At 44.9% G+C, this 26,409-nt stretch overlaps 1 protein-coding gene across 1 annotated transcript; it reads left to right on the forward strand.

Annotated features, from left to right (window-relative positions):
• The first annotated feature begins 2,617 nt into the window (after positions 1-2,617).
• Positions 2,618-25,976, forward strand: LOC137335833 (prosaposin-like). The gene is made up of 11 exons (XM_068001295.1): positions 2,618-2,764; positions 9,807-9,940; positions 12,754-12,828; positions 13,943-14,068; positions 17,522-17,677; positions 18,871-18,960; positions 19,678-19,861; positions 21,694-21,842; positions 23,254-23,334; positions 23,816-23,926; positions 24,756-25,976. Exons 1-11 carry the CDS (start codon positions 2,722-2,724, stop codon positions 24,789-24,791), a joined length of 1,185 nt encoding a protein of 394 aa, XP_067857396.1. The 5' UTR covers positions 2,618-2,721; the 3' UTR covers positions 24,792-25,976.
• Positions 25,977-26,409: the final 433 nt, after the last annotated feature.

Genomic DNA, 26,409 nt, shown 5'->3' on the forward strand with positions numbered 1-26,409 from the left:
CCCACCTGTCCATTCTGCACGTCCATCTGTCACCTATCTGTCTATTACACTCGTCCATCTGCCAACACTCTGTCCATTCGGTTAGTCCATCTGCCACCTATCTGTCCATTCGGTTAGTCCATCTGCCACCTATCCCTATTACGCTCGTCTATCTGTACCTCTCTGTCTATTACGCTAGTCCATCTGCCGCCTATCTGTCCATTCCGCTCGTCCATCTGTACCTATCCGTCTATTGCGCTGTCCATCTGCCACCATTCTGTCTATTACGCTCGTCCACCTGCCACCATTCTGTCCATTCCGCTAATGCATCTACCACCTATCTGTTTATTACGCTAGTCCATCTGCCACCATTCTGTCTATTCGGTTAGTCCATCTGCCACCTATCTGTCCATTACGCTCGTCCATCTGTCACCTATCTGTCCATTATGCTCGTCCATCTGTCACCTATCTGTCTATTGCGCTCGTCCATCTGCCACCTATCTGTTTATTATGCTGTCCATCTGCCACCATTCTGTCTATTACGCTGGTCCATCTGCCACCATTCTGTCCATTCCGCTCGTCCATCTGCCGCCTATCTGTCCATTACGCTCGTCCATCTGCCACCTATCTGTCCATTCCATTAGTCCATCTGCCACCATTCTGTCTATTATGCTCGTCCATCTGTCACCTATCTATCTATTACGTTAGTCCATCTGCCACCTATCTGTCCATTCCATTAGTCCATCTGCCACCATTCTGTCTATTATGCTCGTCCATCTGTCACCTATCTGTCTATTACGTTAGTCCATCTGCCACCTATCTGTCCATTCCATTAGTCCATCTGTCACCTATCTGTCTATTACGTTAGTCCATCTGCCACCATTCTGTCTATTACGCTCGTCCATCTGTCACCTATCTGTCTATTTCGCTAGTCCATCTGCCACCATTCTGTCCGTTACGCTAGTCCATCTGTCACCTATCTGTCCGTTCTGCTAGTCCATCTGCCACTACTTGTCCATCCCATTAATCCACTATTGTTCCCTCAGTTCCCAAGTCCACAATGGAACAGGTAAAGCTATCTTATCCCCTGTTAGCTTAGCAGGTACATGGTATGTCACCTAGCCATAATGACCAGGGAGGTCAATGCTGAGTTGGCTGGCCTCAGTCTGGGTGGCTGCAGGGGCATGTCAATTCATCTCAACACCCTGAGTTTGAGAGGAAAAGTTAGCCAGAGTTCCTGCTCCTGACTGGTATCTGGGGACTCCTGCTGAGAAATGCGTGTGAGTGAATATCAGGTGAGGATGGGATTGGGTTTGACTGTGATGCAACTGCACGGTTGAATAACCTTGATGAGCATCGTGCACTATGGGCTGGGACACATGGAAGTAACACTCGCGTGTACTGAGTATACCCCCTCTTTCCAGTTTTGGAGGGCAAGCTATAAACGAGGACCAAACTCTATTATGCTTCGTCCTCATCGATATACCTTCCACATACAGATACACAACTGTGCTTAATCCTCGCTGACACCTGATCCCCGTTATCATTATCCATCCGGAGAACTACATCAGATCCAAGCTCCAAAAGTAGAAGCTAGCAAATCACACAAGGCCAAGGTGATGGGGACAGCCAGCTTCCGATGAAAACTGTAAAACTCTGGCAGTTAGTGCAATGAGGAGCATTTTTCTTTCACTATATACTGTTATGTTATTAATGATATTAAGGCCTTAAAATACATGCTGACAACACTTAGCGGGTGAATGTTAACACACACCACACCACTTTGTTCGCTATTTTTATCATGGGGTGTTGACTGTTTAAAATTAATAGGTTAACCTCCAAAACAGCAGACAGAGGAATATCAAACTGATATCACAACCGTAGGCTCCAGCCTTACAAAGTCATGGAGGTACAGCAAGAACCGAGTTAAGATGCAAGTATATTCTGTTAACAGATGCATGTGATTCCTCGATGTAGTTTGCAGTCCAGCTCAGTGGAGTACCTTCCCTCATATGAATTAGAAAAATACATCAGGAAATATGTACCTATATATAAAATGACTCCAAAATGTTGGAAAATGCACTAAAACAAGTGTAAAAAAAAAAATCAACATTTTGTAGGAGACATGCCCTCAGACACTCCGCCTCCAACTCTCGAGAATAAGTCCCCTCCATGATGTACGGCGAGTCTACTTCTACAGTTGCCATTGCAGCACTAACTGAGGACCTTGTTGAACATCCAATGTGGAAAGCTCGGGCTGGCTGCCCTCGGGAACCCTGCCTGTGACGTGTATAACCCGAGCTCCAAATTTTTTTTGTTCTGCTGCTAAGATGGCATGGGACGGAGATGAGTGTCTGTCACAAATTAAACACTCAAAGTTCCATCAAGAAAATGTCAAAATTCTCCTGCCATCACCTCACTAGTAGCTTTGAGGAGAACAAGTCTTTAAACACATAATTTAAAAATGGCTTTCTCTGAAGCAGCTCGACATGAAATTTTAATTCTAATGCGGTGATTGAAAGGTGGTACAGCTTTAAGACCGAGAAAACTGGGATGAAATGACATAATCTGTCTGCTGGAGGAAGGGGTGGGGTTGAAGGCAAAAGCATGGTTGCTATTGGGAGAACATTTCCTGTTTTTCTGCATTCGTTGCTGCGTGATTGGACTGTGAACCCTTTGGTCAGGGCTTCTCCTGCTGCAACAGCGAGAGTTGGTGTGTCTTTGTACAGTGAAGAAGCGGAGATGGCTGCCTTTGTGATTCTTGCCTTGTTGTGTGTCTCTCCAGGTAAGATGCTGTGTGATGCTTTGTGTTAGAGCAGGAGCCACACACACTGACAGAGGGCAGGGGCACCCATTACTGACAATCTCGCATTTGTCACTTCACTCTGGTTTTGTGGTTTGCTTTAGATGTTTGTGCTGTTGCTACTCAGAGAGAAATTGTAATCTGTTTACACTTTGTGTTGCTCAATGACAGGGACTCCTCTCTGACTTGTGTTTAGCTTTATTCCTGTGAAAAGCTCAGGGACGGGCTCTCGGTAAATCTCTACCCGAGTGTCTGAATCACAGAACCCACTGTCAGCCTGGATTGTGCAGCTCTCCTGCCCTGGCTTTGTACCAGGGTGACTCTGCAGTGTGAGGGCCTGGGCTAATGGAATCCCTCCCCGCTACCCCCCCATCCACCATGTTACCTATTCTTAGTATGATATCATGTAACAGGCACTGTACAACTCAATATTCTGGTTCTGTGTGCACAGGCGGTGATTAGAAACTGCAGGGCTCTAAATGAGGGTTTGGGGACAGTGGTCGGACTATAACAATTACTGCTCATTCTTTATTCCTGGAGAAATTTCTGTTTGTTTTCTCCTCTCCTCCCTTGAAAGTTAGGGTGCCATGGTGCATGTGTACTGATAACTGTGACTCTGCCTCTGACGGTTTGCAGTTACATGACTGACTGAAAATCATGACTTTTCACTTTAAAGGGGGTCCTGTTTGGATCTGGGTGAAATGATGTGAGGGACTGCGAATGGTTGGCCTGTCCCTTGCAGGTTAGAATGAGCCCGATTTGATTTGTTAATTTGTGGTGCAATACGGGGCTGTTCTTTGCTAACAATCCAATGCTCAGTTATTTTGCAAGTTCACTGCAGCTCAAATTTACATATTGGTTCTCTAAAGCTGCAAATATGCCATTCTACGCACTCCTCCTCTTCTTCTGTTGAAATACTGCTTTACATCTGTTGTATTGTGTACAATGTCACAATCAACGTCTCTTACTGCAACTCGTTCATTTCTAGATCCACAAAACTGTGGAACTTCTCATTTCTCTCAATCTTCCCTTCTTTCAGCAATCTGCAGACTTTTGAAACCCGAGCTTGAGTCATCTAATCCAGATTTACCTCATCTTCTCTCTTAATTGTTCCAAACCAGCACTGTGGTCTTGAGCCTACACCCAAGGTTTCTCAACAAATGACCACATTTCAACATTTTGTGGTGCGTTTAAGATGCTAGTTGGAATAACTGGCATTTCAGTCTGTGGGGGGGGGGAATGGGGGATGGGGATGGGGGGGGAATGGGGGATGGGGATGGGGGGGATGGGGGAGATGGGGAGGCGGATTTAGGATGCTGCTTAGATGGACTTGCATTTTACTTTGCGTTGGGTTTAAGATGCTGGTCAGAAGGACTTGCATTTTATTTTACGGTGGGTTTAAGATGCTGATTAGAAGGACTTACATTTTACTTTATGGAGGGTTTACGAAGGACGTGCAATTTATTTTAGAGTGGGTTTAAGATGCTGATTAGGAAAATAGGAATTGCTAGATTGAAAAAAAACCCACGGTCCATCTCGTTCACCTTTGACCATCCTGGTCGTCACATGATACAACGATAATGGAGTTATTGACTAATCAAAACAATCGATCTCTATCAATGAGTCTCCAACAGACCCAGACATGAGGTGAGGAAACCCCCCCAGTGGTGGAGAGTTTTGGGAACCAGAGGTCCAAAGTTACCTGTTCCTCCCAAGCCTGTTACACTCACCACACGTCATGTCTCAAATTATTCATAGCTCAAAATGTTATATTCTGAAAGAAATCTATCTAATTTGCATTAGAAGGACGTACATTTTATTTTGTGGTGGGTTTAAGATGCTGATTAGAAGGACTTGCATTTTACTTACGGTGGGTTTAAGATGCTGGTTCATAGAATCATAGAAGGCTACAGCACAGAAGGAGGCCATTCAGCCCCTCAAGTCCATGCTGGCTCTATGCAGGAGCAATCCAGCTAGACCCACTGCCCCGCCCTATCCCCGAGCCCTGCACATTTTTTCGTTTCAAGTACTTATCTAGTTCCCTTTTGAAGGCCATGATTGAATCTGCCTCCACTGCCCCCTCAGGCAGTGCATTTCAGATCCTAATCACTCGCTGTGTAAAAAAAAATGTTTCCTCATGTCACCTTTGGCTCTTTTGCCAATCACCTTAAATATATGCCCTCTGGTTCTTGACCCTTCCGCCAATGGGAACAATTTCTCTCTATCCGCTCTGTCTCGACCCTTCATGGTTTTGAACACCTCTATCAAATCTCCTCTCAACCTTCTCTGTTCCAAAGAGAACAATCCCAGCCTCTCCCGTCTATCCACGTCCTTCTAAATGAGGTAATTTAAGTCCCTCATCCCTGGAATCATTCTAGTAAATCTCCTCTGCACCCTCTCTAAGACCTTCACATCTTTCCTAAAGTGCGGTGCTTTCTGTCAGCCCAGCCTCTGCTCAAAAAGAAAAAAAGCTTCTGTCAGGAGCCCAACTTTAAAACTTAATGCAGAGCAGCAGAGTCCATCTGTGGTTAAATTAGGGAATTTGGGACAGGGAGAGACACAGACTGACCTGTATATCTCCCCCCACCCTGTTCTCATTAAAGCACAATGTGATGGAGTAAGGCCTCCTTTCTCCTCACTGTACCCTTCGGTTTCACTGGTGGAGGAGATGGAAAACAAATGTTTCATTGTGCTGTGCTGTGTTCCTGGGTCCCACATTCCTGAGCCTGTTCTCACATCACTATGGCCCTGCACTACGTAAAGGGAAAAAAAAGGCTTGTTTCAGACTTGCATCTGAAGTAGGTCAGTACGCTTGAGGGGAGAGAGAGAGATAGAGAGACATACATGCGCTGCAGATGCTGAAAATCCAAAACAGAAGCAGAAACACTCTGCAGGTCAGGCAGCATCTGTGGGGAGAACGGAGACCTTAGCATTTGGCGAAGGGTCCACATACCCAAAATATTAACATGTCTGTTCTCTCCACAGATGCTGCCTGACCTGCTGAGTGTATCCAGCATTTTCTGTTCTTGTTTCTTGAAATGTCAATCTCCCTTTTCTCTTTTCAGTTTCTGATAGACTCGCAGTTTTTTTGTTTTTATCTGTATTGCTTGGCTTCTTGCAGTACAAAAATATGAATGACTTGATTCAGTTATGGCCCTACCCTATAATCTGCTTGTTAACACCTGACACTCAACAATGACCTTGAAATCTCTGATTGCTTTCCCTCAGCCATGGGGCAGTGGGTGGCACTCGTGCCTCTGAGTCAGACTCATGGGTTCAAGTCCCATGCCAGAGACTTGAGCACAAAATCTGGGCTGACACTCCCAGTGCAGTACTGAGGGAGTGCTGCATTGTCAGAGGTGCCGTTTGCCCTCTCAGGTGACGTAACAGGTGTCACAGGACTACATTACAACAGTGATTACAAAAAAAAAGGACTTCAGTGGCTCTAAGATTCTTTGGGACGTCCTGAGGTCGTGCAAAACTTTGGCTTGTGAAAGAAATCAGTTCAGCCCAAATCATCCAATCAGACCAAATTGTTACCTGAGCCTACCTTCATGCTCGAACACGAACACTCCAGGAAAGCATTCTGCTCGTAAATTAACAGTAGACCAAAACCCTGCTGACTGCAAGCCTCTATTCAACAGCTTGCTTGTAAAATACTCTATATCTCCTCATTATAACTATGTTTGAGGTTTAAAGAAAACAGTTTAAATGGACTTGACAACAGTTACGCTTGAGGGGAGAGAGAGAGAGAGAGAGAGAGATAGAGAGACATACATGCGCTGCAGATGCTGAAAATCCAAAACAGAAGCAGAAGCAAAGAGGATCAACAAGAAGCTGCTTCTAATTTTAAGTGCTTTTAAAAATAACGCTGGTTTTAACTATTTGTTACACACGGTCTAGTCCGGAGACCCTTGGCGCCACGGTCGCAGTTGGAGTCCATTAGAAACAACGACCAGGTTGGAGATTTGGATGAGCATAGTGATAGTAGGTTTCCTGCTGAGGAGAGGGTCTGTCAACTCTCCCTATCCCTCAAAGGGTGTAATCACGATGTTTTGCTGAGCCAGGCAGACCAAACAGTACACGTCTCAATCCCCGGGCTGTGCTGAGTTGGCTGATCACAATTGCGGGGGGATAGCAGGGTGCTACAATTGGCCTCAGTCCCCCTGGGTTAGGGAGCGGAAAATCAGCCTGGGTTCCCATGTCTGTGAGTGATGTTCCCTATGGCCAAACATGGCTGGTTTTCACCGTGTAGACATCTAAGGCTCGGTTTTTAATTCCCTCTGCCTGGTGGAATCCAGGCGGAGGAGCCGTTAAAATGGAGCAAGAGACTCACCCACTCCTTTCCTGTCCCAGCCTGGCCGACTACAATTTGAAATTCCAGGCAGCAAGGACGTGCACCCCGAAGCTGGCGACTTCTTTAAATATGCAGATCAGGCTCCAATTACATCATTGGGGTCCAATCTGCCATTTTAACACGAGGGCTGAGCAAAAGAGCAGTGTTTCCCCCACCGTCCCCACCCCAACACCCTGGCGGGAACAGCAGCCAGGGCTAGAAGAGTCCTAGCAAAGTAGGAATGCTCCTCCCAGCCCCACAGGGAGACCTTGGGCCTCCCTTGCCCCAGGCTTTCTCTCCCCACCCTCCGCCCCCCACCCCCCGCCCCCCACCAAACCAGGATTTCCCCGACCAGAGCACTTGCCTTGTTCCGAGGACTGTACCGGGGTCCCTGGTGGCGGCCTCCCGCCTGCCCGACTTTAACAGCCGGTCAGCTGCTTCCTGCCAACTTGCTAGCTGTTTTGCTCGGGAAGTCTTGTTCATGAGGCCCGGCCATTAAAATCGGCTGAGCCTGTCCGCTGCCGCTCGCTTTGCCACGTCCCCGCCCAGGAGTTACAGTCGAGCCCACGGAGTAGTCATGTGAGGTGCTGGCAGGTAACTAAGCCCAAGGAACTCCACACCAGCATGGAGTCCAATTTCAGAAGAGATGGGGAGAAAATTAGCAACTATAAATCTCTGGGTCTCTCCACGCTTCCCTCTCTTTGTCCTTTTCTGTTTCATGTTTATTTAAGGATGGTAACATTACCCTCAGAAACAAACACCATCATTCCAAGGATAATAGGCCCTGCCCCACCTAATGTGGTGATATATTTGAAGATGGGCTGCTGCGTAAGACACTGGCAGCCTGAGAAAGAAAGACTTGCATTTGTATAGGGCCTTTCAGGACATCTCAAAGTCCTTTACAGTCATCGGAGTGTTGTCGCTGTTGTAATGTATGAAATGTGGCAGCCAATTTGCATACAGCAAAGTCCCACAAACAACGACGAGACAAATCATCAGATAATTTGGTTTCATGGTGTTAATTGAGGCATAAATATTAGCCAGAACTCCCCAGCTATCTTCCAAAGAGTGCCATGGGATCTTTTATATCTGCCTGAGAGGGCAGGCGCAGCCTCGGTTTAATATCTCATCCGAAAGACGGCACCTCCAACAGTGCAGCACCCCCTCAGTACTGCACTGGGAGTGTCAGCCAAGATTTTGTGCTCAAGTCTCCGGAGTGGGACTTGAACCCACCAGCTTCTGACTCGGAGGCGAGCTCCAGCTGGCTTCAATGGGCACCTGCACTCAAACTGCCAACCACAGGCAAGGCCACTGCGAAAGGGGAGAGAAAAATAACTTTAAACTGCTAACCACTGTCAGACTCCGTACAACACTCTGCTCCCGCACTTGGTTTACAAATTTCTCAGTTCTCCATCTATCAGTTTCTGTGGTTCGCTCTGGCTCTGAGATGACTCAACTGGTTGTGACAGCACTTTCACATGCCACTTAATATAATCTGTGCATTAAAATGTGTGGAGATTATTGTGAAATGATTAAAGTTGTACATGCTGTATGAATTTGATGTGCATTTCATGAGAGGCAAGCAACAAAATGGTTTCCATTATCAGAAAAAATTAAGGAAAATGGCCTTATTTGGAATGGTAGAGAATTTGAGGTGATCTCACTGAAGTTTGCCAGAGTGTGAAGGAAATTAACAAAACTGATCCGGGCAAATTAGTAATAAACAATTAGTAAAAATGAGGAAGTTAGGAGTGAGATGGGATGGAACCTTTTCATCCAAAGGATAATAGAGTTGTGAAATATGAAGCAGGCAGAAAAATGGGGTTGAAACAATCAAATGTGTTCTGGAGAGAAAAGGGATTGAGGGTAAATTCCATGCTCCCAGGGGCAACCCATTTGAAGGGCGTGTGGGTTGGAGATGGGGATACAACATTGTAATACTAGTGTTCCGATCTAAGCTCCCTTCAAGCACTTGGATTACTAGATCGGTGAATTAATGTGAGAAAGCGGTACGTAGGGATTGATCTGTGAGAGAGAGGAGGATTTGATGGACATTTTCTGTTCCTCAAATTCTCGTCTGATTCCAAGGTTTTTTCAGGAGTGACTTTTGCCTGTAGGTCAAAGGTACACAGTAAGCAGTTGCACTAAGATCAAAGCCATTTCACAAATGGACAACACGTCCCCTTTTATTTTCCTCTGCGCTTTCGATTTGAATATCCTGCATGTGTACTTATCTACTGTTTAATTCTTAGTGGATTGTAATAGTTAACTTTTAACGTCAGCTGTGGCTCAGTGGGTAGCGCTCTCGCCTCTGAGTCAGATGGTCGTGGGTTCAAGTCCCACTCCGGAGACTTGAGCACAGGCTGACACTCCCAGTGCAGTACTGAGGGAATGCTGCATTGCTGGATGCGCCACCTTTCGGAGGAGTTGTTATACTGAGGCCCTATCTGCCCTATGCTGCCCTCCACAGTTCAACAATCTATTGACATTCACTGTCCAGATTCACACATAAAAATGGCCATTGGGTGAGGTGCCAGAGGGCAGTGGGATGCCAATAGAACTGCATGCAAGCAAGAGTTCTCCCCTTCGGGGCAGGAGGGAGGGAAGAAAGTTGGAAGGTCAACAAAACTGAGTACTTCTCTTATGCTCGGGGCAGGGCAATGACCATCTGTTTTTCATGTCTCACAGTTCTGGCTAATTCTGACTTGAAGGACAAAGCATGTGCTCAAGGCCCAGGGTACTGGTGCCAGGACCTGAAGACAGCCACCCAGTGCGGAGCAGTACAGCACTGCGTGCAGACCATATGGAGCCAGCCTAAAGCGGTAAGTGCAAAGGGCCTCATGGCAAAGTCAATACAACATGGGCGCAAGAGAAAGAGTTCTCTCCTACATATCGTACCAAATGAAGCCCCTTTATATTTGATGTCATGAGCTGACCCATTACTAATATAGTTTGTGCTTCTTCGTAATATATTTTTACATATTCAAGCCTGCCCTTGATTCCTTCTTGGGTTCAGTGACATTAGTGCTCCCGTAATCATTCTGAGTGTATTACTTTTATCACCTGATGAAGGGGATAATCTCCGAAAGCTTGTGATTTTAAAATAAAATTGTTGGACTATAACCTGGTGTTGGAAGATTCCTTACATTTGTCCACCCCAGTCCATCACCGGCATCTCCACATTATTTTACAGCAATGAACATGCAGAGAACGATCAGATTTACTTGGTTCAATCATCTTTGTGTAATGATATAGAATAAAGAACAAGCCATGCTTCCTCACAACAGTGGGCCATCTTAGAAGTCTTCTAACTATCATTTAATTTTCATGGAATATCCACGTGACCAATTGCAGAGATGACTGTGGTATTGACAGTGCCTGACGAGGACTGCCGAGATGCACTCTGCTTGTTACACTGAAGTTCCCCTCTCCCCCGCCCCTTACCTCTTGGTATCAGCACTTCAGGGGTTTGATGGGCATCTATCAACTACCTGTTCCCGGGGAACACCCCTTAATATACCACGCAGCAGTCCCATCCCCAGACTTCTCATCCTGAGCCTTTCAATGAGGTAACACGGGACAGTTAGCCGATTTTAAAAAGGGGAGCCTTTCACTCTGTCTCTTCTGCAACTCACAGCGAGGTCCATTCTCTGTGTCCACAGTGCCTGAGGAGGGACAGCGTTAACAGAAGACTGCTTCAGCCAGGGGAGGGGACATCAGCTCCCTCGATGACTCAGTGGGTAAATTCACCAGCCATTGTGGTGGTGAACCACAGAAGCCAGAAAAATTCCAGGATCCATTCCCAGTCTCTGCTGACTTAACTGATCTCCGCCATAGTGACAAGAAGTGTGCTACGATTGTCCTCAATGCCTCTGGGCTAAGGATGGAAAAATCAGCCAGGTTTTTCCATTCCCCAATGGCCCTTTCTGGCGAGTCGGTTGAGTAGAGAATCGGATTTGGCTGCGATGCCTTTGTTGCCAAGTAGCCTGCTGGCGCTCACTGTCCAAGCTCGTGCAGGAAGAATGGCCACTTGGGTGAGGTACAGTGGAAAGGTGCCCCAGCAAAGGTCAGCATGGTAAGGAGGAAGGGTGGGGAAGGGGTCAGGAGGGGAGCTCAATTTCTGATCAAAAAGTTAAAACACTGATTAAAGATTTGAAATTCCCAGAACTAAAAGTAAAAAGATTCTGTTAACACAAAGTGGCTGTGGGGTGATTATATTTCTCCACTTCTCTGAATTTACTATTTCAGTAACTAACATTTTACTGTGGTTTATGCTTCCTTTTTTTTTCTTTCAAAGAACAGGTGTGATAAAATAAAATTTTAAAAACCTATATTAGAATATAGTGTGCAAGCCGATTCAAGAAAGTCAAACTTCACTTTCTAGCTTTTCACTTCTCCTTTCTGGTTAAGGGCCTGAATATTACCAGCAAAAACCAGAACAAAGCTTTTGCCCAACTCCCACACACACTGGGGGTAATTTTGACTTTCAGCGATTTTTATGTCGGGAGAGATGTGTAATGGGCGGCTGATCCGATCTCGTTCATTTTACACGATTGCCCAAAGTCAAAATTCGCCCGATTGACCTTTCTCCTGACTCCCACCAGCTCTGACCTCTCACCCAACTCCCACCCACACTGACCTCTCACCCAACTCCCACCCACACTGACCTCTCACCCAACTCCCACCCACACTGACCTCTCACCCAACTCCCACCCACACTGACCTCTCACCCAACTCCCACCCACACTGACCTCTCACCCAACTCCCACCCACACTGACCTCTCACCCAACTCCCACCCACACTGACCTCTCACCCAACTCCCACCCACACTGACCTCTCACCCAACTCCCACCCACACTGACCTCTCACCCAACTCCCACCCACACTGACCTCTCACCCAACTCCCACCCACACTGAATTCTTGCTAAATTGTCATGTGTGTTTTGTCCCCTCCTCTCCTGAAGATGCTGACTCCTTGCTAGGGCAATGTGTAGAGTAAGCTGAGCTATCCAGAGCCATGATGGTCCAAGATTTGGTTCTGATCTGTGCAATAGCTGACCTCAGCCAGAACAGCAGATGGGGGCATTGCAACTGACCGCAGCATCCATGGGTTAGGAAAAATCAGCCAGGGTTCCAGTCACTATCCAGTGACCCCTCCTAGAAAGTGCAATCTAGTCACTCATTCATTCGCTGTGCACACTTGGCTGCCATGTTTGCCCACATAAGAGTGAATGCACTTCAAAAAGTAGCCCATTGGTTGTAAAAAGCACTTGAGGGCATCAACATGTTAAGGCACCACGTTGAACCAAATTCTTTCTCGTTCTTTTTTGTGTGTGGGTATTGGGAGGGAACAGGATTGGGCTCAATGTGGTACCACAACAATCAAATAGCCTGCCCACACTCACTGTCTCGGCTCACGTATAAAGCTCACTTGAGGAAGGTACCCAGTGCCCCTGCAGGGAGAGGAGGAGGAGGAGGAGGAAGGAATCTAGGAGGAAGTCGGGTAATAATTTGAATGTTTGTGTGATAATTCGATGTCCCGCTGAGGTTTTCTTCGTAAAGGTCGAATCGCAGACGAGGGTATATTAATCACAAGCTGTGATGTCAACAAATTTGTTCTCCTCTGTTTTTCAGGTAAATGACATCTGTGATGTGTGTAAAAAGTTTCTGGGGCATATCGCTGACATGGTGAAGGACAAATCCGTGCAGGTACTTGGTCACTCACACCGCATCAAAGCAACTCACTTGGGTCAGGATGTGGCTGAGCGCATAGTGCACGGTACCACCTTAAAAGGTGGCCACAGCGCACTGTAGCAGTCTGAACTAATGGCTGCTGCTCAACTAGGGCATCGACTGACTGAGCTGTCTCTCGTGCTCAATTTCCAACCAGGATGATTACAACGGGATCTCAGTCCCGAGTAATGTCCTTGGGCGTCTGATGTTCGCAGGAAGTCTCATCGCTGTCCACTGCAGCCCTTCCTTTCTCACCTCCTGGAGCAGTGCCTGTATTGGCCTGGCGTGGCACATGGGTGTAAAGGTGCAGCGGGTTAAGGGCTCACAGGGTTATCTTTCCAAGATTTTACTTGCCACTGACGAGATGGTAAAAGAATCCCCTCACAGGATGCCAGAACACCAGCTCACAGCCACAGTACTCAGCACTGGGAGTTCAGGATTTTCCATGCTGTCAGAAGACAGAAGGTTGGTCCCACCCACATCCCATGAGCATCACCAGTGGAGATATGCATCTGCCTGACCTCTCAACCAATTTGATTTAACTATTTTTTTCTGGAATAATGGATCTTGGTGTGTTATAATATGTAATTTTATACTGCATGTTATTTAATTTCTGCCCATCCTCCTTGGGGGCAGAAGAGGTGATGAGGTCTCCTTGAAGTTGAAGTGGCTTCAAGTTGACACGCCATGCAGTGAAATATCAGAAGCAAGTCAATCCTTTTGCGATAGATACAGTAATCCACTAACTGAACCAGAACAGGTCCGCAGAGCACTGCTTCTGATCGGCCAGCCAGCCTGGCTCATGAATGGAAACTGCAGCAGACCGGTCAGTGAGGCACAGGGTTCTTTCCACTCGGCCCCAGATAAACCTACAAACCAACAGGCAGGGTAGTCCTGGCTGGATAAACTCTGGGAACTGACCAGGGTTACGCACTAATAAGCTACATGGTTTTAGCTGGTTAAACTCCAGCAATACCTGTAGTTTTGTACATTCTGCACTGTATTTGTATTGTGTGCTGTGTTTTACATATTGTATGTTTTCTACTGTACTCTGCCAGCTGATCACCCACTGTTTCTTTCCTTTTTGCAGGATGCCGTGAAAGAAGCTTTACACGATGGCTGTAAACTGATCCCAGTTAAAAAGCTTGCAGACCAATGTAACGACTATGTTGATTCTTACCTGCCCATAATACTTCAATTCCTCGAGGACAAACTGGTAAATACTTAATTACGGATGATGCTGTATGAGCTTTACTGATCAGCACGACAGGGTTACAACCTGGGACCCAAGCCTAATATGGCTTTTTTTAAAACACTTGTGCAATTGCAGGGAGCTCACCCCTTTCTCTTCAGGTTCTGCTATGGCCACAAAACATGAAATGGGAACTTGAAGCTGAGCTGTGGTTTTGTTTTTGGCAGTAAGCTGCAGGTGGGGAACAGGCTTGCCAACACTCGCGATTCTCAAAGGGACTCTTCTGATCCTGCTATCTCAAGATTCTTGCTTGGACACTCCCTCTGAGGATCACAACAGTTGCTAAAACTGAAAGATCTCACAGGTTTTTTTTCAACTGTGATAGATATCTGGAAAACCTCATGTTTGCATTTCCATATTGCTGTGCAGCTCAGAAGGTGCTACAGTCAAGACTGAGTGGGGTCCATTGATCTCCTCTGTGTCTCCTGAAGGAGCTGGCTCATGTTGCAGCACAAGGTCCACTGAAGTTGGCCACCCGTCTGTAGCTCACTCAAACCTCTTGAGGCAGAAAGGTTGTGGGTTCAAACCCTACTTCAAGATTTGAGCACATAACCTAGACTGCTACTTCAGTGTAGTGCTGCACTGTCACAGGTGCCATCTTTCGGATGAAATGTTAAACCAAAGTCGCATTTGCCAGTATCGTCATTCACAAAGATGCAAAAGATTCTTTCGAGAGTTGCACGCCAAATCAAATTGATGGCGTCTGTTTAAGAACATAAGAAATAGGAGCAGGAGTCGACGATATGGCCCCCTCGAGACAGCTCCGCCATTCAAGAAGATCATGGCTGATCTTCGACCACATCTCCACTTTCCTGTCCAATCCCCATATCCCTTGATTCCCTAGAGTCCAAAAATCTATTGATCTCAGCCTTGGATATACTCAACAACTCAGCATCCACAGCCCTCTAGGGTAGAGAATTCCAAAGATTCACAACCCTCCTCATCTCAGTCTTAAATGGCCGACCTCTTATCCTGAGACTATGCCCCCTAGTTCTCGACTTTCCAGCCAGGGGAAACAGCCTCTCAGCATCTACCCTGTCAAGCCTCCTCAGAATCTTGTATGTTTCAATGAGATCACCTCTCATTCTTCTAAACTCCAGAGAGTATAGGCCACTCAATCTCTCCTCATAGGACAACCCTCTCATCCCAGAAATCAATCTACTGAACCTTCATAGGAATATAGGAACAGGAGTAGGCCATTCAGCCCCTCATGCCTGCTCCGCCATTTGATAAGATTATGGCTGATCTGTGATCTAACTCCATATACCCGCCTTTGACCCATATCCCAAAATACTTTTGGTTGCCAAAAAGCTATCTATCTCAGATTTAAATTTAGCAATTGAGCTGGTATCAATTGCCGTTTGCGGAAGAGAGTTCCAAACTTCTACCACCCTTTGTGTGTAGAAATGTTTTCTAATCTTTCGTTGCACTGCCTCCAAGGCAAGTATATCCTTGCTTAGATAAGGAGACCAAAACTGTACACAGTACTCCAGGTGTGGTCTCACAAGCCTTGTACAATTGTAGCAAGTCTTCCTTACTCTTGTACTCTGACCCCTTGTAATAAAGGCCAACATGCCATTTTCCTTCCTTATCGCTTGCTGTACCTGCATGCTAACTTTCTGTTTTTTGTACGAAGACAATCAAATCCCTCTGGACACCAACATTTAATAGTTTCTCACCATTTAAAAGAGATTCTGTTTTTCTACTTTTCCTGCCAAAGTGACTAACCTCACATTTCCCCACATCATACTCCATCTGCCACCTTCTTGCCCACTCACTTAATCTGTGGATATCCTTTTGCACACTCTTTGTGTCCTCCTCACAGCTTACTTTCCCACCTCGCTTTGTATCAGCAGCAAACTTGGATATATTACAATTAGTCTCTTCATCTAAGTCATTAATATAGATTGTAAATAGCTGAGGCCCAAATACTGATCCTTGTGGCACCCCACTAGTTACAGCCTGCCAACCTGAAAATGACCCATTTGTTCCTACTCTGTTTTCTGCCCGTTAACCAATCCTCTATGCATGCTAATATATTACCCCCAATCCCATGAGTCCTTATCTTGCGTAACAACCTTTGATGTGGCACCCTATCGAATGCCTTTTGAAAATCCAAGTATACTACATTCACTGGTTCCCCTTTATCTACGCTGCTAGTTACATCCTCAAAAAACTCCAATAAATTTGTCAAACACAATTTCCCTTTCATAAAACCATGTTGACTCTGACTAATCATATTATGATTTTCTAAGTGCCCTGTTACCACTTCCTTAATAATGGATTCCAGCATTTTCCCGACGACTGATGTCAGTTTAACTGGCTTGTAGTTCCCTGTTTTCTCTCACCCTCCTTTCTTGAATACTGGTGTTACAATTGCTACCTTCCAATCTGCTGGGACCGTTCTAGAATCTAGGAAATTTTGGAAGATCACAACCAATGCATCCACTATCTCTACAGCCACCTCTTTTAGAACCCTAGGATGGAGGCCATCAGGTTCAGGGGATTTGTCGGCTTTTAGTCCCATTAGTTTCTCTAGTACCGTTTCTCTACTGATATTAATTACTTTAAGTTCCTCACTCTCATTAGCCCCTTGGTTCCCCACTATTTCTACTGTGAAGTCAGGCCAAACAGTTTCAAAGGCATCATCCCATTCCCCAGCTTGACTCTGTTGTGTACAACAGACTTCACAACCAGGCTTGCCAACTGTCTGGTTTTAGACAGGTTTTGAAAATAACTAGAAAATTTCAGATTTACATTTTAGACATTAAGTTTTTTTTTTAAGGAGTGCATTTTCCCATTCCTGCATCTTGTGGTGTCAACATCAGTCATTGAGGTTCTTATGCTTCTCAAGAAATTTTTGTTGTCAAAAATTGGAACTGAGATCATGATCCTAACCGCAGTTGGTCATTAATCTGCCCTCTGTCCAAATTAAAGGATGGAGGCCACAGTCCTGACTGCTGCAGTGTGAGACACCTTGTATTGTCTTCTGCATGATCCACCTTTTAAACTCACGCACAATAACAAACAGGAAAGGTCCACTGGTCCATCCAGCCTGTCCCACACAACTGCGATGCCTTGCATCACAATATATAGACTCCGCACCCCACCCAAAAGCCATGCAACCTCCCGGGACAGGCGAAATCCCAGATAAAAACCCAGGCTGAAAACAAGATTAAAAACCTAGGCCAATTCGGGAGAATAAATCAGTAAAATTCCTTTCTGACCACCTAAGGTGATCAAAACTTAAAGCACCACTGACTATTCCCCAAAATAGGAGATAATGTTGAGAATTGTCTGACCCAGTTCCAAAGGAAATGGGAGAAAGTGTTCAGTGTTCAAATGCAGAAGCAAAACCACATTGTGTTCCATCTGTCTCTCATGCCCAAATCTCTCTTGTGTTTTGGTTTCCACCAGCATCCAGATGTGGTGTGTGCTGCTCTGGGCCTGTGTAAGTCTCTGCAGCCAATCCAGGCACAGGAAGTTCTCTCCAATTCCATCCCCGAGGATAAACCAAGCGTGGCCCACTACGTTCCCTCCCGAATTTACAGTGCGAGCCAAGTACATCACCAGGTAAGGTCAATCCAAAGACTACAGACTGGGACTTCCAGCTTTGGTGGGGGTTCGATCTGACATTAGGGCAGTGGGTAATTGGCCATTGTGAAGAAGCCAAGAATGACAAACACGGGCTGCGTATAAATTTTTTAAGAAACAAATTGCCAATTTTCTCCCCTCCTCTCCTGAGGGAATTGACTCATTGCTGTATTATGGTGTCATGGATACCAGCAGCCCTCCAATACATTGCCCAAATAAGTGACCATTCTTTGTGGGAGCCTCAACACTGAATATCAGCTGGCTATTCAACCACATGGAGCATCGCAACTGAGCCCAATTTTGTCCTCACCTGACATCCAGACATATTCGGTGTAGCTGGGTCAAAATCCTGGAACTTCCTTCCTAACAGCACTGTGGGAGAACCTTCACCACATGGACTGCAGCGGTTCAAGAAGGCAGCTCACCACCACCTTCTCAAGGGCAATTAGGGATGGGCAATAAATGCTGGCCTCGCCAGCGACGCCCACAACCCATGAACGATTTTTTTTTTAAATTCACTTTACAGTACAGTTCACTGTATAGAGAACTGCTAACTCAGCACCAACAAGGATAAAACCTTACAATTCAGCCACACACTGCTTTTACAAGCTGGGCTGGGTATAGCTTTGCAAAGGTGTAACAGATGATTGATAGTTTGCCAATTGTCCAGAAGTAACCTAAAGAATTTTGGACACTTTACTGGAATTGTCTGTAAAATGTTGCAAAAGGCTGGTCTGTTAAGGAACTCAAGAGACTCTTAAGCCTTAAACTCGATAAATGTCTGCTGGCTGTAAGGGTCCAAGGTGAAATGAGTTTTGGCAGTGCCAATCTAGTCCCTAGTGGGCATGTACACACAACACAAAGTGCCTCTAATTTGGCACTAAATTAGCAATCTTCCTCACAGGCCACAGGATAGCTGATGCAGGGGAAATGTTAACATGTAACACTGGTGTAGGTGGAGGTAGTTTTGAGGTTGGAGTTGAAATGCACTGGTGGAACATGGTAAAAGGAGCTTTACTCTGCATCTAACTTGACTGGGGAGTGCATTGTGCAGACACACGATGCCTGAAACATAAAATACTCCATTCCCAGCACTAACAATCTTCACCTTTTTAAGTACAGAGGTTTAAAATATACAGGAGTCGCAATGACATTTTATCTGTGTTTAACAGGAGCCACTTGCCGATGACATGCCCCAGTGCACACTCTGTCTGCTTATAGTGAAGAAGCTGGCAGAGCTCCTGCCAAAAGAAAAAACTGAGGTGGGTTACTGCTTCCAGATAAAATAAGAGATCTAAAGAAACAGCACAAATTCAAGGAATCCACAAAACTAAAAATACTCAACCGTTTGGTCCGTATTGCATCTGAAAAGAGAAAGCAGGTTTATGTCTCTATCTACATTAACCTGGTCTTCTCTCTCTCAGCTGCTGATAGATCTGCTGTGCATTTCCACCAATTTTCTCCCCTCTTCTGAGGACACTGTCTCCTTGCTGGGTATGTTCGATCAGCACTGACTGCCTGCCATCTGTTATAATGCCCAAGTAGCCCTTCTCTACATGAGACACTCGGCAGAAAGCCAGTAGAGGTGGGGACTTCACAGCTGAGCCCGATCCAGGAGTGGAAACCTTGGGGATCTTTCCCCTCCCCAGCCCAGAGTTGCTAAGACCAATTGTAGCAGCCCTACTTACGACCTTAGCTGCTGAGATCAGTTAACTCAGCAGAGACTGGGGATTATACCCTGAGGCTTCCTGGTTTGCATGGATCAGCTACTCATTGTCTTGACCAGATGAGCAATCGGGCCACTCCTTACTTTTAAAAAAATTAAAACAAACAAGTTTCAGGGCACTGGTTGGATTTCCATTATGAGTTATTTCAGGTAAGAACAGGATGTGAAACCCAGAAGTGAGATTGTGGTAAAGTTCCTTTGTTGTTTGCTTTACTTTGTTTGAATGTTTTAACTTGTCAACATTCTTTTGCAGAGCGCCATCATCAAATTGCTCGATCAGATCTGCGCACACCTGCCCGACAAATACTCTACGGAGTGCCAGTCGTTTGTGGAAAAGTATGGTACGGCAGCCCTTGACCTGCTTTTCCAGAAAATCGGGCCCGAAGCTGTGTGTACCATGCTTCACCTCTGCTTCGGCAACGAACCTAAGAGCTCAGGTTAGTATCCAAACCACCAGTGACCTATAATTCAAAACGCGAGCCATTCAGTTAATACTCTCCATTTTTAAAGCGAAGACAAAGATGATGATAATGGTTATATGCACATCAAAACCAAGTCGTCTTCTTCCAATTCCTCTCCTCTCTCCCCCTACCCCTGCCAATGGAGAGGATCACACGGCTACATTCAATTTCGTCTCCACTTATCCTTCCCAACAGTGGAGGGGGAGGTGGGGGGGTGTCACTGGATGGTGATCAGTTGTACAAACCCTTACTGATATTACCCTCCTTAACCCAAGGCACTCTGCCTAATTGTAGCAGCCAGGCTAAGAGCAGCAAAAACCATGGTTTTAAAAAGAAAGTTCCATTCTTGAGTGGTTGGTCAAGTTAAGATTCTCTGTAGTTGCGGGTTTAATTTACCAACTCCAACTTTTCACCACCTAATTGTCTCTTGACCCTATTTAGACTGTTTCTTTCAATAACCTTCCCTAGTGACTTATTCCAGAACGTTATGCCTTTATTTATCCAAAAGGTCCACCCACAATTCTGTTTTTATGTCGGCTCTTATACAGACATCCAGCAGGAAAAGGAAAAGCAAAAGCAAAAAATGCTGCGGATGCTGGAAATCTGAAATAAATACAGAAAATGCTGGAAAAGCTCAGCAAGTCAGTCAGCATCTGTGGAGAAAGAAAGAGTTAACGATTCAGGTTGATAACCTTTCAAGAGGCCTTCAAGACCCTTCGAAAGGTCTTTGACCTGAAACGTTAACTGTTTCTTTCTCCACAGATGCTGCCTGATTTGCTGAGCTTTTCCAACATCTTCTGATTTTATTCCAGCAGGTAAAGCTCCTGTTACTGTACGGTGAGGGCAGAGTAAACAGTCAATCTTTTATTTGAGGATTAGCTTTTTCCTATGGGGGAGATCTGTGCCAATATCCCCATGAACGCTGCCTTGAACAGACCTGTAGCAATTGCATGACAGCAGACCAAAGATTATCTTGCCCTTTCTTTTAAGGGGGTAGCCGCCTTTACTCAGTAACATTCCACACATAGTCATAAACTGCTGTGCCCAGTGCCTGAGACAAAACTTCAGATGGGGAAATTATACTTCCTTTGGGTAAAAACACAGGAGCTGTCCAATAGGAGTATACCATCAGCCTTCATGCACTGGGCATTCCATCTGCAGAGGAAAAGCCATGCGCTGGTGAAACAGATCTTTTTCACCCAGACAGTGGAATAAGTTGCAAGAGAAGGCCATTCAAGCAGGCAGTACAAATGGGTTCAAGAGGCAACTGGGGATTTCTGGAGAGAGAATTGATTGAGATATGCTGAGGAGGGTAGGTGGGGTTTATCTATCAAAAAGATGGGCCTGTTGGGTCGAATGGACTTCCTGTTCCGAAAAAAAATGTTTGCTTTAAGCCAGCACCATTAGTTGTAGAATGAGTTGTCTCCTTTTGATACTGTGTGCAGCACATATTGTGATAGAAAATGCACAAGAGACCTTTTCTCAGTGAGTGGACGTAGGCATGAAAACTTTCAAAATAGCTTTGGGGCCAGGTTCAGAGTTGGCCAATGTTTTCATTGGAGGTTGATCACATCAATTTCTCTTTTTGACTTGCTGTGATCGTGCATGCATTTTCCCAAGTGCAGAGCAGCACAGTGGAATCACTGGAGCTAACTTTTTTCATGTATGTTCTTCCTGATGTTGGGGTAATATTTTAAAAAGATCCATTTATTGCTGGCCAGGAAGAGCTTACTGTTCCTCAAATCCTGATCATAAAATCCTCACTTTGTTTATTATGTATTTATCCCCACCCCATGCACACACAATAGTGCCATTATACGAACTGATGACTGGAATATCCTGTGGAACCTGTGAGGACATAGTGCGTCACCTCAGATCAGCTCAGAACAATGGCACAGAAGTGACTGTACTGCTGGTGAAATCCTGCAACTCGTTGTCTGGGACCTCCCGTTTTGTGGTGAGTTCTTGTAAGAGGGCTTTGAATGGGACACCAAAGACTGAAGTCAGCAATGAGATCAGATAAAGTGCTAGCACCAGGATTTCACTAATGTGAGTGGAAGTGTGAAATACATAAATAGTGTCTATTTGAAATGTGAACGACCAAGCAGTACAATTCTAGATTCTGTCCTTCCAAACTTGAGTTGTGCATGGAGAGGACATTTTGACCTGTATGACAAAAGGGTGAAGGACTGGTGAGTACAGTTCTATCACTGATGGTGGGAATAAATTAGGAACATCAGATAGGAAGTGGATTGGCACACTGAAATGTTGTTCTTTTTTTCTCTATAGTGTATTGGCACCAAAACTTTCCCTGGTAATTTGTTCACAGCTTTATTGCCTCTTGCATAAAAGTTCTACCTGGCTTTTCTGTCAGTCTGCCTGTCCATTCACAGAATCATAGAACGAGACAGAACAGGAGGCAATTTAGCCCATCTTTCATGTACAAATGCGATACGTAATGAGTAAAAGCTGACTTTTTGCTACCAGTGCGCCACATAAGGTGAATGTCAATGCAGCAAAAGCTGGACTAATGTCTCTCTTGGAACTAATCATTGAAGCGCAACGCTGCCCACTGTTTGACTCGTGTGGTCAGACGGGCATCTCATGTTGGGGCAGAGCTCCATTTTGTGCATAGAGTGAGGGGAAACAGAAAATGGGGGAAAGGCAATGAAAACTGACAGGAATACTGCAAAGTGCACACAGCCAACCAATGCAAATCATAGCAAAGGACACAAGTCAAGTAACAGCAGCTGTAGAAAGGGCTCGAACATGATGCAACTACATTCTTGTTGCAACTGATCGACAACAAAATGGAAGTGAAAAAAGCAACAAAAGGAAGTGAAACCATGTTAATGATTTTTCCACTAAAAACAGCAAAACATTTCAGGAACTTAATTTACACTTCCACAACTGTGGTTTAGAATCTCAGGCTCCTGAACTTTGAACACTGCTGAACCCCCCCACCCTCCTTTCCGACTCATGAACTACAGGCCCTGCTCTACTGGGTTAACTCTTCACAAAGGTTTCTTAGGTGCTGGGTGGACGTTAGCACAAAGTCCCATATTCTTACCAAGCTCCATTGGATCCCTGTGCCCTACTGAACTGACTGGAAGATCATTTTCAATCCTTTCATGGCCGCAGCCATATCACCCGTTTGCACTGTTCGTTCGTTCTTCCCGGCTCTACCGGTCTCAAAAATTCCCCCCGCCCCCCGCTTTGTTTTTTTTTCTCTCTTGCTTGGTGTTCGCCATTTTTTCTCCATTCTATAAACCATTTAGATGTGACGAACCTTACATCAATACAAGTCATTAGTTCTACTAGAATGGGATCGATGATTTTCTTCTTTTTGTTTAATTTGGTTCTTATAGTGTGAAGACTTTGTCCACTCCTATAAACCCCAGCTCATCTCTCTTCTTCAGAAGTCCCAGGAGAAAAAAGATGTTTGTGCGGTAAGTGTCTGAAGGACATCGTTCACATATTCCAAGCTGTCTACATCATGGAGAGGGAGATTTGGCAATTCATGTTTCGATATTTCCTTGTACAAAAGGAATTTTTGTTGAAATACTGCTTGCTCACATTCTTTGTGACAAAACCAGTAGAAAATGTGAGCATGACAGGTGACAACAGGATTGGGTTCAGCTGTTCTGACAGTCACTGTTCAAGCTCACACGAAGAATTGCCACTTGGTCAGGGTATTAGAAGGCAACCAGTGCCTTTGGAACTGTACTGCAGTGAAGTCAGAAGAGGGGACAAAATTGAGGAAAGCAAAACATAGTTCAACGCTTCCCCCTTTCAGCAACAATATCTTGTAAAAAGCCTTTGGAGCTGCAAACCGTCCCCCTCCTGGTTGATCTCTCGGGGAGCTGTTTAAACATGCAGTCACTCAGGAATAGGCCTCAACCAGTATCATCTTTATGTATTTACCGACAGGAACTGGATATCTGTGTAAGAAAAAGGAAAGTAAACCTGCTTGGAGTTGATGAGTGTACCTGGGGACCATCACACTGGTGCAAAGATCTGGAAACTGCCACCCGGTGTCACGTAAGCATGACTTCAACCCTTTGTGCAATGAATGGAGAGTGGCAGTGAGTCAAGATTTAAACGACAACAGATTGCGGATGACAATGGAACCTTATTTAAAGGCTGTTTGTTATATTATGTTTTTTACTGTCTATCTTTCGTGCTAGCTTCTTGCTTTGGTTCCACAAAATTGGGTGGACCCAGATCTACTCATCCTTCACAATGGCTAATTCCTCAGACGGTACTGAAAGACCTTTCATACATACCATTCACACCAGTTATCACAGGGACATGAGTTCTGCAGTATTGAAAGATTATCTTTCATGTAACAATGACAAACAGAATTTCAGGTGACTTTCTGTTCATGTTTCCAAAGTAGACTAGAAACGGTCTTAACTGCAGGCTGTTGATTTGGTGCTTCAATTAGTTAAGATCCTGATTTTGCAAACTGCAGCCTTTACAAAAAAAAATCCATGTTTATCTGCACTCTATAACCAAAAAAGCAACAAGAACAAACACCAGCCTGTACTAAGCCTTGTTGCAGTTTGTAGCTACTAGCAATTAAGCTGCTGCTGCTGAAACCAATTCCCATTCTCGGCCATGCCCTTGGTTTGTACTTGTGTTTTGTGAAGGGCTATAGCCCACAGAGCAGGGAACCACCGAGGTTGAAAAGAAGACAAGCTAAATCAGGAAGCAGTGATTAGGTCATTATCAAACTTGAGGAATTCAAGAACAATTTAGGGAAGAGTTTTGCAGAAGATCAGGAGACTGTGGTGTCCTCAAAGTCTGCTCTGTATTTTGGCAATTTAAAGAGTTCTCATGTTTGTATTTTGTGTCTCTCTTTTTTTAGGCTGTCGAACACTGTGAGAAGCATATGTGGAACTAAAGCCATCCTGCAAATCAAAGAAATTTAACATCCCTGGTGGAAAATTGCTTAAAGTTTTAAAAATTGCAACAGTATCTCAACTTAGAAATTTAATTCAGGACCAGTTCTAAGAATAGTTCTGTCCAACTGCGTGTGTTTTTTTTAACAAAGTAGCTTCATGCTCTAAAAGCTTATGGATAATTGTTAACACAACCTCTATAGTTGTGAAATGTCCAGCAATGACTGATTACTGGTGAACCCTTTCCTTCCATACGAATCAGTTCTTTTGGACGGTGTTGCTCTAGGTTAGGATTGCTGAATTTTTGAATGAAATGTGAATTTATAATCAAAATTTATTCCATGAATCAACAGTTGAAATTTAATATAAGTTGTAATTTAATGTATTTTTAAAAATAACGTCAGAAAAAGATTGGGAATTGAGCATTACTTACAGCTCAAAGTGCCCAGTGGATGGAAGAGGCTGGAGAAACAACCACAGCCCTGCAGGCTCCCAGGGCAGTGGGCACAATGGAAGGTGGATATAAGGAAGCTGCCTAGCATATCCCAGGCTTGTTTTTTTTTAAACCTGTGAATGCCCATGGGAGGATTTCCCATTGTGTGTGGAACAGCTTCAATGCTGTCCTCAAACAGCAATGAGGAAGTGGAAGAGTTCAAACTGTTGATTGCGGCAAGTGTTGAGAGTCTGTGCGAGTGGAAATGTTAACATATTCAACTAAAACACGTTTGCCTACATAACAGTACATTTTAAAAAGCAATTCATTGCATGTGGGTGACTTGCAGAAATTTCTGAGAGATGTGATAAGGGACTGTTTAAGTTCAAGCCTTTCCTTTCTAAAAGTTATATAACATTCCTGTCAATTACTTCTGCCAGCTGCTATCCAGACACAGTCAAACTATCCACACGATTAGGACTAACACAATACAAGTTTGCTGATTCAAGAGGAAAAAAAATACACCTTTAAAAGATGATCGGGACAGAATTTGAACCTGTAATGTAGATCTGAATTCACTCTCAAATATTTACGAGTTAACATCCAATCACCCTTTCCTTTCCCTCTGATCCTATGCAGCTGAGGTGTGGAGCAATGATGTTTGATTATTTGCTGTGTCTGTTAGGCATTTATTCATCAGACTAAAGTGCTTTAAAACCATGCTTTGTTTGCTTAATAAACTTTTACCAACCCACTTATGTGTGAACTGGTGATTCATTGCCACACCTTTCGATTCTTCTTCTTAATTTTTCCTTCAATCGTCTCACCTGACGGCACCAATCACCCTCCAACGTCTCACTCAAGTAGCCATTTATCATGTGCGAGGCTCAACGGTGAATGTCAGCAAGCTATTCAGCTGTGGAGAACATCACAACTAAGCCCAGCACTGTTCTCACCTGATGTGATATCTCACTAGACAGTGACTGGGAACCTGGAAGATTTTCCTTTCCCTCCCCAACCTGGGGCAACTGAGGAAAACCGTGGTGCCACAGCAGAGACAGGCTAAGACTGAGAATCGACATTTCCCTCATTTGATTTCAGACTCGCCATGAAACTAACTAATGACCTCACTTGCTGCACTCATAGTACTGGGGGGGCAGACTCCTGAGTCAAGGGTCAAGTCCTGC

Source organism: Heptranchias perlo, chromosome 20 (genome assembly GCF_035084215.1).
Source record: "Heptranchias perlo isolate sHepPer1 chromosome 20, sHepPer1.hap1, whole genome shotgun sequence".
Lineage (NCBI taxonomy): Eukaryota > Metazoa > Chordata > Chondrichthyes > Hexanchiformes > Hexanchidae > Heptranchias > Heptranchias perlo.

Bases quoted from the DNA above. Each gene is read 5' to 3' on its own strand.
- LOC137335833 (XM_068001295.1), top strand. From the start codon at position 2,722: ATGGCTGCCTTTGTGATTCTTGCCTTGTTGTGTGTCTCTCCAG. The intron at 19,862-21,693 runs GTTAGTATCCAA...CACACACAATAG, and splicing joins CAACGAACCTAAGAGCTCAG to TGCCATTATACGAACTGATG. The intron at 23,927-24,755 runs GTAAGCATGACT...CTCTTTTTTTAG, and splicing joins AAACTGCCACCCGGTGTCAC to GCTGTCGAACACTGTGAGAA.